A 16,617-nucleotide genomic window follows, 5' to 3' on the forward strand; every position below is an offset into this window, starting at 1 on the left:
AGGATTCTACTTGGCCTGTGCTTCAAAGTGTGCTTTAGTGGTGTGCTCTGAATATTTACCTACCCCTGAGGAGCACTGTATGTCTCTGCACAGCACATATATGCATGACAGTGTAAAGACAAATTTCAAATGTTTCTGCAGGTGTATGTTGTGTGTATCAAAATGTTACTTGAGCTGGCTGTTTTGTGCAGGCTGATGGTATTGTTGAATCTGGTGTTTCCTGGCAGGATGTTTTGTGAGTTTTGCTGTGTGTCTGTTTCCTGAGTCCAGTCTCTGTTTACAAGGATGTTGTGGCCTCTGTGCAGCACAGTATGGGCTGCTGAAACTGGCAGGTCCCCTAACTGCCCCTCACCACAAGACTTTGCAACTCAGAGCCTGTCTCTTATCTCACCCTTCTAAGAATTTCTCTACAAAGACCACTTGTTTTGAAAATGGATTGCAGGAAGCTGCTATCAAATGGGAGACTGTTTGATGCTGTATCTGGCAGGGTTGAAGTATAGGAGATTTTTGGAGTCACAGCTTGAAAAGCACAGCTCCAGCACACATTCAGACTGCTCCACTGACACTCAGGGCATGTTTAACTCAGACTTGAATAGAAGAAGGCAGGGTTCATAATTAGCTAGCCTTTAAAACATTCAGAAAAACCAAACACACAGTAGAAGATTTTAGAAAGAGAGTATATTACATATGGATGCCAGCAGTTTAGCAGGGCTTAAATTTGTTTGGATCAATCAACTTGAACACTGTAGGTTAGAAAACTTGCATTGACTCTCATGTTACTAGGTACTGTCACAACAGAGAGAATTATAAAAAGAAGGTGGGGGGAAAGGAAAGCAGCGACTGGAAAAAAGGGAACAAAGGATGAGACATATCCTTCTTTCTCTGTGCAGAAAAAGGGTATGTGGTCCAATATCGAACTCCAAGCAGTCTGGGAATCCCAATTATTAAAAGTATTCTGGCAAACAAGAATTGTGTCTGAAGCCCAAGGACTTGTGGAAACTTCCCACAGGGTTCTAGCAGTCCATCTCCTCTAGCACAGATTTCGGAGAGGCTGCAAGATCAACTTTTATCATCAGCTAGTCCTCACTGCTTGAGGGAACAGTGAACAGTTGAAGCAGGAAGATGCATGAAACCACTGGTATTAATACTAATTCTGTCCATACCATTCAAATGGCCATCACTAAGGTCTTTGCAAAGGAAACAGCAGTGAGTGCAAACCCTTTCTTTCTTCATGAATATGTGTGCCTTTGCTTCACAAGCTTTGAAATATTTGTCATGATTTCACTGTGTCAAATTGTAGCTAGTGAGACCTCCAAATCACAGCTTACTGCTAAATAGGGAAGAAAAAAAGGAGGGGGAAAATGGGCAATTAAAAGCAAAGTAACGTTTAGTAAAATCTTGGGATATTAATCAAGGTAGTCATGCTAATGATGTGCACCATAGTGTCATCCTTTATCAAGAGTAATAAAAAAATAAGCAGGTTTTTAAAGAGATATATAACTTTTTAAATCCATTTAAAAAATTGAGTTTGCTATTTAAGAAGCCTCATAGCAGACTATGTCAGGATCCTGAAAATCTCTCTCAGGAGTTCACTTCCTTGGGTTTAGTGCCCAGGTACTGCAGGGCCCATTTTAGAGCCAGCGCTCTTTAATATCTTCATGAACAACAGGGATGCAGGACTCTAAGGGATAAGAAGTAAGTTTGCCGATCATGCTAAACTGGGAGGAGCTGTCAACTTCCTCGGGGGCAGAGAGGCCTTGCAGAGAAACCTCGACGAATTAGGAAGATGAGCAATCACCAATCATATGAAGTTTAAAAAGGATTAGTGTTGGGGAGGGGAAAACCTTTAGTGTAGACTAGTCAATGAGGTGCTGGAGAGCAGCACTGGGAAGAGGGACCTGTGGGTCCGGGTCAGCAAAAACTGGATATGAGTCAGCAGTGCCCTGGCAGCCAAGAGGGCCAGCCATGTCCAGGGGCGCATCAGGGTAAGCATCGCCAGCTGGGCAAGGGAGGGGATTGTCCTGCTCTGCTCTGCACTGGGGCAGCCTCACCTGGAGCACTGTGAGCAGTTTTGGGCACCACAGCATAAGGAGCTAAAACTGTTAGAGAGCATCCAAAGGAGAAACACAGAGATGGGTAAGGATCTGAAGGAGAAGCCATACAAGGAGTGGCTGAGGCCACTTGAATTGTTCAGCTCGGAGGAGACTGAGGTCAGACATGATCGTGGTCTGCAGCTCCCTCAGGAGGGGCAGTAGAGGAGCAGCACCAGTCTCTGCTCTCTGTGACAGGGTCCAAGGCAACAGCACGAAGCTGTCAGGAGAGGGCTAGGCTGGATATTAGGAAAGGCTTAGGGTCAGGTAACAGTTCCAGCAGTTCATCAAGTTACAGCTTGTTCCAGGTATACCCCCCAGGAGAATGGGCAAGCAGGCAAGCCTGCAAGCCATATTGCAAATTATTGATTTTGTCTTTCTTTTCATATAGATGAATGATGTTCTGCTGTACACATATCCCCAGAAGGATGGCAAATACCGACTGAAAAACACTTGGGCTGTGTCAGGCATGAAGGTAATGCTTCATCTCTATTAAAAGCTTGAATTAAAGTTTTATAGGGAACTGCTGGTGCTTTGCTGGTTTATGTTTCATATTGAGCAAGGGGAAAGAGGGGACAGACCTGTTATCAGGGCATTCCCTTGTCTCTTACAGGAGACAGAAGGAAAAACAGTAGAAAACAAAAATAAAAATATTATCTCTAAGTCTGTGACTTAATATGACAGCCTTATTCAGACTGCATAAATAATACAAGCCAAAATCAGTTACCCTCCAAACATGAAGCAGGAAACAGAAAAGACTTATTATCTCATTTTGTCTGCAGCCAATGCATTTTTGTTCTTTTCAATATATTCACTAGAGCTTAGTCTGCCTGGTTTTAAACTCTTGCTACTCAAAATTGACACATGGCTGGTTTTCATGTGCCTTTTAACTGTTTTCATCAAAAGCATTAATGGTTCAAAAAGCAATTAGCCAATTTTATGGGGAAAAGGTGTATTTGGAACAATTTCATGTAGTGATACGAAACCAGCTTTTTCTTCAATAAATTTATAAATTGCAAACACAATTAAGCTGTCCTCACACTCTTTTCCTAAGTATTCATTGGCACCAGAATTTATGCAACAGGAAATATCGGGCCAAAGAGGTCTATTGGACCTTCATAACTGTTCTATAACTAATATTCCAAGTTGTATTTATGTGAAAGAGGATTTGAAGTGACAAGTCAAAAGTCTGATGATCTAGAAAACACACAAGATGAGAATCACTAATCATTAATTTCAGTGGAATGACATAGGAAGTTTAAGGTGTTGTGAAAACGTGGCAGGGGTTGATCACCCCAGGGACCTGAGAGTTTAAAACTAACTTAAGGATCCCAGAAATTCCTAGGAATTGCCAAAATATTCTACTGTTTAGTGAAAAGGAGTTGTGGAGCAAGTTCTTACTGAGGTACATTTGAAATACTGAGTGACTAGCATAATGGTGCTTGTTAATAAAAATGTATGAAACTATGAACCTATGTTTCTCCTCACTGGCTGTTGCTATTAGCAGGCCACTAATATACTCCATGGTAGGGAAAAAATTTTAGCTGAGCTGTAGCTTTTAAGTTGGTTTTTTTTTTTTGGTTGGGTTGGTTTTTTTTGTGTGGTTTTTTTTTGGTTTTTTTTTTGCTGTTACAGAGCCTTGCTGCAGGCAGGCATTCGCTGAAGTGCTTCACTGTATAATTATATAATGCCCACACATCAGAAAAAAAGTGATTTCTATTCATTAAAGCATAGACCAAAATGCTCTGACACTTGGCAGACTAAAAATTTCCTATGTTTGTCATATTAAAACTGAGCCCTCATAGATACTTCATCCTTATAGGCTGGAATATGTTTTTTTTTTTTTCCTTCAGCACACCATCATGTTGAAATAGAGATCATACCTCATTACAACAGCAATACAAAAAACCCTAATGCCCATCTTTTTGCATTGAAATATGAAACAGATGGTAGGGATATAAGAGGTCATATGCATTGAGACTTGTGTGGTGTATGGATTATAGACAGTTTAACTCATGTCCACATTCACGTTCATGGCGTTTGCTTCTAGGTCAGTCGCCCAGTGATAGAGAAAGCCCAAAACATCCTGAAGATTGAATATGATGAGCATTGCCTGACCCTGTCAGCAAGGTACTGTTCCCAAATGTCCATGGCAGAGGGTATTAAAATTAATTCTTCCAAATAACAAGGCCTTCAGTGCTTTTAAGTACTGACTTTCCCACCATCAGTCTGCAACTACAGCGTGCAACAGAATGCCTAGAAACACAGCCAACTTCCTAATTTACACAGTGCCAGAAAAAGACAGGGATGACACTTTCTTACTCAGAATCAGCATTTGGAGCTCTGATCCTTCCCAGAGCACTTACCATCTGTGGGGAGTGCTCAGCTACCAGTTAAAGCCTTTTGGTCCATTTCCTTTTATAACCATATCTGAGATTTCCATAGACCTCCACACTCTTCACAGTCCTCAGAATATACTAATGAATTACCTGCCAATTATAAAAGCAAGATGTGTACAGTCCTTCTGTATTGTAGAGGGGAAATTCTGTTGCATGTCCCCTTTCCCCAGACCAACTGAAGTTGTCATCCCTAGTGAGCAGCTTGGGATACACCGCTTGCATTATTAGGATGCTTCTTTGCCTTTTGTACTCATATCAAGTCCATGCTTAATTAGGATAAATAAAGTATGTGAGGCAACTGTGAGCTGTGTTTGTTTGTAGATAGAACCAGCACCTGAGACTAAGGTTATCCTTCTGATAACAGACAGATAGAGGCTGGGATAGAGCCCCTTCTGTCTCCTTGTGCTGCTCATTCTGTGACCAGTCTGCCATAAGTCACCCCAGAACAGTTATTCCTCCTCCTTTTGTACTGGCTGGCAGAGCTAATGAGATACCAGTGAGCCAGTAGCCAGCACGCTCTCCTAACTCCATTGCACAACATCCTTGGCCTGTTACACTAACCAAAAGAAGCACCAAAGACGTGAAGAAAAGTACAGAAGGCTTGAGTATCTCTATATTTTACTGCTCACACTGAGGGGCTACAAGCTGCACTATAGGCCAGTGGTTAACAACCAAAGTGAAAACCTCAGAGCCTTTATATTTGTATGAGACAAAGTGAGTGAACTGAGTAAATACAACATGAATCCCAAGGACTAAAGGCTGTAGACCAAGGATGACCAAAACTCAGAAGTCAGCGTGGCTGTATGAGCAGATAGTACTGTAAAGTCTTAGCATTTCCTGCTGAAAATGGCTCATTCACCTGAAGAGCCATGTTATTGGTTTAGCAGGGAGCTACTAACAGATTTGAGCACAACATATTTATGGAGAAGGCTCATATGCTCTTATATCTTTATTTACATTTCAAAAATATTAATCTTGGACACAGGTATAATTCTGTGGGGCTTATATAAAATACCAGAGAAAATATTAGGATAACACAGTCAATATTACCTCCTGCAAGGCTAATTTAAAGTGATAGTGGTAGCGCTTTGACAAAATCCCATCCTGGTCCAATTTCTTTGTTCTGTGGATGTCCCCTGCTGTCTAGTGAAATGCAGTGGCAACTTGACCCCCTCTTTCTGTTTGTTTAATGATGAATATATGAGCTGACATGGATAACTCATAGCTCAGCACAGAAGATGCATCCCAAAAATCCTACAAGGACCAAATATGGCAATGGTGGATTAAGGGCTGAGCTTCTGAGTGTCAGAGGTTCAGCAAAAACTCTGCTGAGCATTCATGCAACCAGTCAAATATCTAATTAAGAACAAGCCTATGCAAATTTACTTATCAGCATATGGGTGTTATTCCCACATTTAGTCACTAAAAACCTGTAATTACTTCCTAGATATTTTTAATTGAGTGGAAAAGAGGCTTAAGGGGCCAATTAGATATCAGACTTTTGCTAGTATGTTGTCCTTCTTACCTGTCTTTCCTAAAGTGGCTTTAATTTCCAACACTATATGGGCCATGATTTCCTTTGTGTTTCTTTTGGGTTTTTTAATCATATCTTAATTCTCAAGTGAAGAGAATTTCCATTAAAGAATTAGCAAGACAAATGTTTAAATCAGGAAAATCAGGACTTCTTTTAGTGTTTTCTAGGCAGTGAACATGATTTGTCTGGAAGATACAGACATCTTCAGATTTCTTAGAAAGTGTAATTTGACAGGTGGTAACTTTGGTAGTAATAAGGAGTGACTAGGCTAAATAGAGCTCTGAGCAACCTGGTCTAGGGAAAGGTGTCCCTGCCCATGGCATGAGATGATCTTTAAGGTCTCTTCCAACCCAAACCATTCTGGAATTCTATGATTAGTAGTGTGACTCTTGACAGAGGTGATCTCCTGTAACTTAGCTCCTTGGCTTCCAGAGGAAGCTACCCCATTTGTAGTACACACACTAGCTCAGAGTTTCTGCTCCAGGCTTGTTGAATTTTGCACAGGCTGATGTTCGTCAGACAAGGGCTTATGCTTATAGTGCAGAGGGATGCCAAATCAAAGATCGTCAAGAAAATCTGGCATTTCCTCTCTTTTTGTGCTCCTTTTTTTTTTTTTTTAAGACCACAAAACACAAATTGTTCTCAGATGTCTTGTTTGGTGGTCTTCATGAGGACAGTGTGAGGAAATCACAGCTGAACAGCAGCTGGCAATGATGCCACTGCTAGTTTTTACAACAAAGTCTAGTGGGTAGCTTTAATGTGAGTGGCTGGTATGATCTGGAAAGGGGAGACCACACTGAGTTGCATTCTCTCCAGTGACAGGCTAGAAACCGCTAGAGCTTCAGAGTTTCAGATGAACAGGAAGTGCACAGTTTGAAATCACAGCAGAAAAAACCAGCTGAAACAGGCAGGATGCCTCACAGCTGTAACACAGCAAATGCATCTGTGAAATAACAGGAACTCACCCTGCTGGTTTTTGGGGATAGCTGGACTAGCAGGCAAATGCGAAGTGCTCGCTGGTTTGCCTTGTCCACAGGGGGCATCTAGGGGCCAGTCTGGAGAATTACTGGCCTCCACGGGTAACTGCAACCCCAGGGAACACCCAGGTTCCTTCAATAATTGCTATCCTGGCTTCTTCTGTTCCAGGAGACTGGAGGCTGTCTGTGAAGAAGCTAAAGGAAAATGAATCATTCACACCTCTACCGTGGGCAGTACACTTCTGCATTTCCCAATATGCAATTCACCTAAGCAGCCCACTGTAGAGATGAGCATAAACACGCTTGTTTTGAGCAACCCCTATATGCCAACACTCTATGCACTAGAGTGCCTAAAAGATAGGGCAGACAAGGACAAAAAGACAGGACAAAAAGAGCCCCTTCATATTGTCCTGTGTGATCCAGGATTGAGCAGCTTATAGCAAAGCCAGAGACTACTTTGAAAAAATTTCTGGGTATTTGGTTCCTTCTCAGTCACAGTCCTAAGCATGGAGCTACACTAATCATCACTCTGAATATGTCCAACAGTCAATTTTGTTCCTGGTCAGAAAATTACAAGTTCGGTGCAGTAGTGGGGAAAAGCAAACATTCATGAAGTGAAACTTTTCTCCTCTGATCAGTTTGTTTCAGTCCCTGCTGTACATGGCATTGACTGCTCTGCTGTATTTCATTCCCCAGCTCTTGCTCAGAAAGGGATGACTGGTACAGCTGCATCACCAAACACATCCCAGATGACTGCAAAGCTCACAAGACTTCGACTTTCCACAGTAGCGTGGAGGTAAAAGGAGGCCAAATCTTTCAATGCTTGAAAAGGGAAGGGAGAGAAAGACAGAGACACGAAAGGAGGAGGGTTGTGCAATATGGAGTTCCTAGTAGCCATACATTCTATTTTCATTTAAATAAGCATTCCGAGCTTGAACAGTGAAACTCATCACAGCTCATGGACCACCTCTGAAATATTAATCACACTCCATACTCTGTGGCCTTTGCTTAATTCTTCTGGAGGAAGATTGTTTTGTCCTAAACAACAAACAAGTAGTTATTTTGGATTTATTAAAAATAGCTACAAACTTCATAGATTAAAAAAAAACAAAACCATTAATTACACTAATATCATATACACAATAAAGTCACTATCAGTGCAAACCCCACCAGCAATATTGAAATTATACCAGTGCAATTATGCATATTATCTCATTATTTTCAGTTATTCTACTCCCAGTTAAGGAGGCAAAACCTGCATCTGATAAAAATTTAAAAAGCTATTTTAGATTACATAGAGCCCCATAAATACAAAAGAGTGCTGGTGAGGCCACATCTGGAGTGCTGTGTCCAATGCTGGGCTCCTCAGTATGACACATGGAAACCTTGGGAAGAGTCAAGAAAGGGCAGCAAAGCTGATAAGGGACTGGAGACCTCAGATAGGAGAAAAGGCTGAGAAAGCTGGGACTGTTCAGCCACGAGAAGAGAAGGCTCAGGGATCATCTACTGTATGAATACCTGGAGGGCACAAAGAATAAGAAACTGGGTTCTTCTCAGTGGTGTCCAGTGACAGGACTAGAGGCAGTGGCCACAAACTGAAACACAGGAAACTTCTTCAAACAGCAGCAAACACTTTTTCACCCTCAGGGTGACTGAGCATTGGCACCCAGGGTTGCCTGAGGAGGTTGTGGAGTCTCCATCCTTGGAGATGTTCAGGAGACACCCATACACAGTTCTTGCCAACTGCCACTATGTGGCTTTGCCTGAGCAGAGTGGTTGAACCAAGTGACCTTCAGAGTTCCTTTCCAAATTCAACCATTCTGTAAATTAATTTTTAAGACCTCAGTAAGTAAAAAATTAATTCAAAAACAAATCGGATTTTTTTTTTCTGGCCTGTATTTGAATCTACTTTCAAATATTTAACAGAAAAAACATTTGAAATTAGTCAGTTTAATCTAAACCAAATCCTTTTTCAACAAATGAAACAATAATTTGTTTTGCATCTCTGCCTCTGGTATAAGCTTGAATGTGTGCATGGAGAAACTTGGAGGAATTTGATTTGGAGGAATTTGATTTGTCTGTGTTTAGATCCTGTGTGTTGGCAGAAGTCTAATTTCCATATCGGAAACAATCCTTCAAAAGCACAGAATTTGTCCTACATGTGCCAAATGCTGAGCAGTTGTGAAATCACAATGGGGCACTCATAATACTTTGGTGCTGAACCTGAAGTAGCACACCTTGTTATCTTGCCTTCAGTTCCACACTGATCGTGGCTCCCTGGGCTTGGAGCAAAGGCACCTGAACATCACTGCCATGTGATGAATTTCAAGAACTAGGAACAGCAAATACATTTTCTAAAACTGCTTACACATATTGAGATCAACCAGAAAGCATGGATCAGATTTGGAGTGGGGTAAATTCATCTTTGGGTCTACTGTTTTCTTTATCCTCCCTTCCCTTATCACACAGCTGTCCCAAGGTGTAATGACAAAGAGCTCAGGGGCTTTTTCGATTTAAGGTTGTAGAGCTTTTTTTGGATATCATTTCAAAAGCTGCTAACAAAAAGATGCTTTTAAGTCGTGTTCCTACCTGCAATTTTCATATGCAATTAGTCAGATAATTTTCTGATGTGGAAGAGTGTCAGGGCCTGACCAAAAATAGATTTATGTGGATTTTTACTTTTTGTGACTCTGGCTTTAACAGCAGTGTGTGCTAATCTTTCAATGCTGAAGCAGCTGTATGTCACTTATAGAAGTGCATTAAGAATGAGAAAATTTGGGGATCTTAGTAGATGAAGGTAGACTGAGAGAATTGTATGTAATGCAACAGGGCTAAGCGGACTTAGGAAGTGTGGATGCTTCTTCATTTATTCTTCTTTGATTTTAAGCTAAGGGAAAGGCTTGGAATACCCTTGGGTGAGAGGCCTCCTACACTGGTGCCCGTGTCCCATGTCATGATGTGCATGAACTGTGGCTGTGACTTTACCCTCACTTTGAGGCGACATCATTGCCATGCCTGCGGGAAGGTAAGAGCTGGGCGAGCTTCTCAAAGGGGTTTTATTCACACCTCTAGGACACTGGCGGCTGCTGCTTTAATCTGAATATTTGTAGCAACATCAAGATGACAATTCGACTTCTAACAGAATCAGTGAGCGCTTTGCTAAATTAGCTAGTTAGGTTTCTACTGTTACTAGAAGGAATAACAGTAACTTTTCCTTGAGGTCAAATTACCTCCTAAAGGCTAGTTGTTAAAGACTGACAGGATAAGTGTTGTTGAGTGCAGCCCTTTTATCTAACACACAGCTAGCTCTAGAGACAGTGAAGAAATAGACTAAAAATACAGGCTCTGTTCTGGACCAGAGCAGTAGCACAGCTACTCCATGTCCTGTCCCTAATAACAGCTGGCAAAATGATCTTCCAAGGAAAGTGAAGAAACTCAGCAGCAGAGCATGGTTTGATCAGTGACTAAAGGGAATGTTTCCTCTGTGCTCCAAAGAGCTGTTGCCTTTTGCCCTAAAGCTCAGGGGACCTATAAGCTTTCCTGGTTTGATCCCTTGACCTCTGACTAAAGAGATTTGCCTGTATACATAAAACTGCAGTCCTGTTTTAAACCACTGCTGTCTTTTAACCTGATTTTAAAATTTATTCTAATAAAACCAACAGCAATTTTTGATAGGATAAAAAAGCGTTTAACTTAATCTTTTTTCCTAATTCCACTGAGAAAATCAATCTGTACATACACAGGGTTTGGAGGAACAGACAAACTTGTTTAAGAAAACAATGTTAGTTACAAAGCTACGAAAACAGAAGTCATATTAAAGTGGTCTTTCTGTGATTCAGTGGTGGGAAGGGGTAAATTCCTGGAGAGAAGGACACAGCAATGGTGTGCAACCAAATACACTGACCAATTCTGCTTGGCTTACAGCAGTGTAAAGCTACAGCAATCACATTTCAATCAGCAGGCGTTTCCTGACTGCCACAGATTCAGGAGAGAGTCATGTCTGGTCCACTATCCAACTTCCTCTCGCAGCCAGCTCAGGGGATTTGTTTTCTATGTGCATATCTATAAACTTATATTGTATTTATGTGCCTCTCCTCTTGCTGAAACAGATTGTATGTCGAAATTGTTCAAGAAACAAGTACCCTATGAAGTACCTCAAAGATCAAGCAGCAAAAGTCTGTGATAGCTGCTATGTGGAACTTAAGAAAAGAGGTAAGATTCCTTCCTTCTTACAAAACTGACAAATCTATTTCCTGCTTGTATAATGGGGATGATTTAGGACTTGCCTTCTATATTGTGTTTTGTTAAATAGTACTCCTCATTTCAAGTTTGAGGCATGTGTACTGAGGTTCTGGGAGACCAGGCTCTATAGCAGCTAAAACTGCTTAGTGAGCCATAAAATCAAGTTTAGCAAACTGTTTTTTCAGACTGGAACAGAGGAAACTTAGGTTAGCTCTACAGAAGAAATTCTTGCTCAGAGGGTGATGAGGCACTGGCACAGGTTTTCTGGAGAAGCTGCAGCTGTCCTGTCCCTTGGAAGTGTTCCAGGCCTGGTTGACCGACCTTGGAGCCACCTGGTCTAGTGAAAGGCATCCCTGTGCATGGCAGGGGATGGAACAAGATGAAGTTTAAGGTCTCTTCCAACTCAAAACATTCCGGGGTTCTATGATTATAAGCCAGTTCTCTGAGACCTCCCCTAGCCTTTGGATAAACCAGAATAATGATAAAAACAATGTCCTACGAGGAGCAGCTGAGGACTGAGTTTGCCTCCTTTGAAGATAAGGAGTCTGGAAGGTGCTCTCGGAAGCTTCCTGAGGAGGAGACAGGAAACAGTGGTGCTGATCTCTTCTCCCTCTGCTCCAGTGACAAGACACAGGAGAAAGGTTCAGCACTTCAGCAGGGAAGGCTGTGACTTGATATGAGGAAACCTTTAGTTTACCAGAGGGTGGCCAAACATTGGAACAGGCTTTCTAGAGAGGTGGTCTATACCCCCTGCCTGTCAGTGTTTAAGAGACATTTAAACAATGCCCTTAATAACATGTTCTAATGTTTGGGCAACCCTTAATTGGTCAAGCAATTGGACTAGATTGTTGTAATTGATGTAATTATAGGTGATAACTATTCCCTGTCATTTCTAATTAATTATCCACTAAAATAAAACATGTCTTTGTGGTCCTTCACTGTCCTCATCCATGTTGTTGCTTTTACAAAAAGAAATACTAAGGCTAAGTGCAGAGTTACTAAGAGCTGCTCTACAAGGCAAGTTTATCTAGTTACAGATGAAAGTGTGAATTCAAAGCACAAGAGCTACTGCCTATCTAGAACTTTGTATTATTATCCTACTATATAAGTCTCTTCTGACTTAAGTACACATCCAAATAAAAGACAAAAGGGGGAGAGGGGTTACAGATATATGAACAGAGAGTGAACAGGAAATAATTTTCTTGCACAACTACTCATGTAGACAGTCTCTAAAAGTAAGCTTACTACATTGCCAGGAAAAAAAGGCATGGACAGATGAAGCTTCGTTTTTCCCTTCTGATTAAAGAAATTCATGCTAGCCAAGAAAACATATAAACAGATGCTGTCACAACAGCCAAAAAAAGCATCCCCAAGCCAATGTGTATCTGTCCGGTTGGCTGTCTGTCTCTGCCCAGACACGCATAGGATGGTTCTGGGGCAGCCCGCGTTTCAAAGGACGAGTCTGGACTCTTCAGTTTTTCGGTCTTCAGATTGTTTATTATTTCTTATCTACAGAATTTTCTTTCTGCCCAGCAGAGGTCTGACCTGCAAGGCAGCCAAGGGCACTCTGACCATCCACGGGGTGGTCGTGTCTTTTTATACTAAAAACTACGTATATCATATTTACCTTTATTTCCCAATACCTTTCACCCATATTAGCAAGTACAACTTCACCATGAACCAATCCCCAAGTGCCAACATTACCACAGAAAATGGATGACAAGAAGAAGAAAGAAGGACAAGACACGCCCTGATCCCTCCATCTTGTCTCCATAACCCCCCTGTACCAAACGCCTAAAATCTATATTTCACCCTGTAAATACATCATTCCTGCACCATTCACTCCCAAGTGACTCTCATGTCCTCAAACAGGTGGCACATCCCTAGAGGGATCGAAGTCAAGCCACCAGATGCTCCTGGCAACATTCCAGGATTTCTGAGCCCCCCCAAGGGTTCTCTCGGTAACTCTGGACATCTGGAGTGATGTGCTGAGTTCCCACATGTGTCCAGAAACAGTAACTCTGATTTGTGCTAAACTAATGCTATGCTTTACTAAGAGCATTCAAATAATGTGTTGCCAGAAGTGAAATCATGAAGATATGAACTCGGACACATGGGCCTAATGGAAATTTTCAGATACAGAATAACTGTCTCCTATGTACAATTCAAAGAGAATGAATGGTTCATACAGAAAGAATGTTGCATTAGTGAATCTATCCTGGAAAGGTGTTACACAACATAAAGGAGAAAGATGTCAAAACCATTTGCTTAATGCTTATTTTAAACAAGAAGAAAACAAGCTGTGTTTTGAGCTTTGTCAGCTTTCTTGCAGGCCTTTTCAAGAAACTTTAGGTTAGTACCATTAACTGAGGGTGCCATGGAACCCACTCATCAGACTTAAAAAGGTGATTTGAAAGAAAGGCTAAAATAAAAACTGTGTATAAAGGATGCATTGCATGTTCCGTAGTTATTTATATTAGTGTAACATGTCTCTACCCTAGCCTGATATATACCAACTTATCCATTTCCCCCTTCCCTTTCTGAATTTTCTTAATCTTGCAGAGCGGCCACTAAGTGTGAGCTTCCCTCCAGCTTCATCTAGGTGTTCAAGCAGTGCTTTCTCCTCTGTTTTCCACAATATTCATTATTCATCTTTTAAGAAACAGAAGAAAATCCCTTCAGCTCTCATGGAGGTAGGAACCAAGCTGCCTGAGAAAGGCAAGGAACTATAGAAAACTGTGTGCTCATATTTCAGGAGCTGTTTTTGAATTATACTGTGTGCAGTGGGCTCAGCACATGCCTTGGTTTACTTTCATCATGCAATTTCTTTTGTTTTGCTTTTCACAGTAGTGTTCACAAAAATACTCTTAGCTCTGGAGATACCACAGAAGTGTCTTGAGCCCACTGAGAGAGTGGGAGAGTATGGTACTTTAATTTGTTCATCAGCCTATGAAGTCTTGAAAATACTAAAATGCTTTCAAGGTACTAGACAGAACAAGAGGGGAGATCAACAGAGCACGATATACTGTTCATCAGTTACCTTTCTTAAGAAGGCCCTTACTTCTGAAATCTTACTTTGATTTCAAGAGCAATAAAATAACACTTACTTAGGAAATAGGCTTAGTGAATAGTCCTTGGCAGTCAATTCAAGAGCATACATGTTTCACCAGGCACTTCCCCTCCAGCTCAAACAAAACTATTTCAAATCAAATGGGTAAAATCTTGACTTCACCAATGTAAACAAAATTCCCACCAATTTCAATGGGGACATGATTTCCCCAATTGTGTTAGTATTCTTTCCAGGAACAAGGTGCCAATCATGTTGATGATTGATTCTAGGTAGCTAAACTGCCGACTGAACTTGAGTACAGTAAGGTACTCCCATTTCTGCAGGCATTTATCATTGTATTAAAGAGACTAGGGTGCAAACATTTTGCTGAACTCATTGTGCAGTCGAGACACTGGAATTTCTTGAGGTTTGTTCATGAAACTGTGCCAAAGATACAAGCATGTAATACAAACACACAAATTGAATACTAAAAGAAGTAGCTGGCAGAATGTCAACCCCATGAGGAAAAAAGCATCACCTTTCTATCCACAGGGAAGCAGCACATCTTTATTAACATGGACTATCTCACAATAGCATTACTCCATGTCCTGGAACATTTCTATTCTGCTGCAAAACACTGCTATTTTAATTCTCAGTCATCTCTTGTATCAGTGTTACAAAAGCTGCTTTTGAATCTATGCCCTTTGTTTCCAAATCCAATATTACTATAGTTTACTGCTGTAACTAATGATGTACACTGCATTCTATGTGTGCATGTGTATAGTTCCATGTACTCAAAACCTGGATTTTTAAGAACATTAAGCCCTTAGACCTCAAAATATTTCTATAAGAGGAGCAAGTCTTCTCAGAAATATTATTTCAAAAATGAAACCAAGTCATTACCAAAGTGATTAACATAAATTAATATAAAAACATAGCAAGGCCCTATATATACCTACGTCTTAAAAGTGTTCAGCTACAAGACTCTAATTCACTTCTGGAAGCATGTACTTTTAAAATATGAAAAGCACCCAAAAACCACCACATGTGGGAAAAGGGACAAGTTTGGCTTTTCAGAAAACAACTGTAATCTTACTGACCTCAATAATAACTGCATATTTTCCATTAGAGTAACTGAGAATTAAGTTTACCTATAAATATTGAACAGTTAAAAAGAACCATAATAGCATGCTTATATTTTTTTCTGTATCAATACTTTTAAGGTTTCCTTAGTGGTTTGTGTGATGCAAACATGCATAATCAAGAGGGGAAAAAACTTTACTGTTACTAATCCTGATTTCTCCTACCGTGCTCCAGGTGGCAGCCTCAGGAGAGGGAGCTACCATCAGTGGTTACCTCAGCAGATGTAAGGGAGGCAAAAGACACTGGAAGAAACGCTGGTTTGTTATCAAAGGCAAAGTCCTCTACACCTACCTAGCAAATGAGGTACTGTGCAATCTGTCTTGAAATAGTTTTCTATCTGAGACTCCTTCTTTGCTTCCTACAGGCAGGAGACCAGTAAATGGGAAAGGTATAAATGGTAGTTCTTCCACCTACCTGCTTCTGAGACCTTGTCCTAACAGACTGACTTGGCCACAGTCCTAGCTGGACCTGTCACATGCTGCCCTTCATTATTTGATTTCTTATTATTCATACTATTATAAATTGTCAACCACTGGGAACCTTAACAAACATATTTACACCTAAAGACCTAAAGACTTCAAGATCCTTCGGTGTTCTCTGGTGCATTTAGTAACTGTCACATATTTTTGTAGAGGGAGAGTACTATGATCCATTTTGGTTGGGGAGGAGGATCTTGTAGTTTGGTGAATATAAATAAGACATGCTTGTCCAACTAGCACCAACAGAGAAAGACAGGAGGCAGAAGTGAGAACAATGCCTTCCTGTGTTGGCCTGCAAGCTCTTCCTTACAGTCAAGGAGGCTGGGTATCAGCTAGATCATTTTTATGTATTTTATCCCTTTTCTTATTATATAATAGCTGTAATACAGATGAACTTGAAGTGTGATATAAAGTTTGGTTATAATTGATAGATTTCATGAGCAAAACCATAAAAATTCATTTTGCTCAAATAAAGGATATAGAATGCAAAAACCTGTCAAAGCAATGCTTGGTACTTTAAGCCTTTAGAATACTTTGCAAACATCAGATATTTAAACTTGAATCACCATCACCCCTGTGCTGCTTACATGAAGCGATGTTATCCCCTTTAAGCAGATGAGGAGATTGAGTCACAAAAGGATTCATGGCCAAAGCCAGCAGTTCAGACCGTTAGCATCAAATTCTGTATCCAACACAATTGCCTT

The 16,617-nt window shown here is 40.8% G+C and overlaps 1 protein-coding gene across 1 annotated transcript in view; it reads left to right on the forward strand.

Annotated features, from left to right (window-relative positions):
- The window catches only part of FGD5 (FYVE, RhoGEF and PH domain containing 5), a 76,602-nt gene that overhangs the window by 57,455 nt on the left and 2,530 nt on the right, over window positions 1-16,617 (forward strand). Inside the window, exons 13-19 of the mRNA XM_066558270.1 lie at window positions 2,482-2,565; window positions 4,141-4,220; window positions 7,697-7,796; window positions 9,888-10,025; window positions 11,110-11,212; window positions 13,805-13,935; window positions 15,609-15,737. Coding sequence (XP_066414367.1) covers window positions 2,482-2,565; window positions 4,141-4,220; window positions 7,697-7,796; window positions 9,888-10,025; window positions 11,110-11,212; window positions 13,805-13,935; window positions 15,609-15,737 — 765 coding nt within the window. The remainder of the gene's footprint in view (window positions 1-2,481; window positions 2,566-4,140; window positions 4,221-7,696; window positions 7,797-9,887; window positions 10,026-11,109; window positions 11,213-13,804; window positions 13,936-15,608; window positions 15,738-16,617) is intronic.

The sequence above is a fragment of the Molothrus aeneus genome, chromosome 12 (genome assembly GCF_037042795.1).
Source record: "Molothrus aeneus isolate 106 chromosome 12, BPBGC_Maene_1.0, whole genome shotgun sequence".
NCBI lineage: Eukaryota > Metazoa > Chordata > Aves > Passeriformes > Icteridae > Molothrus > Molothrus aeneus.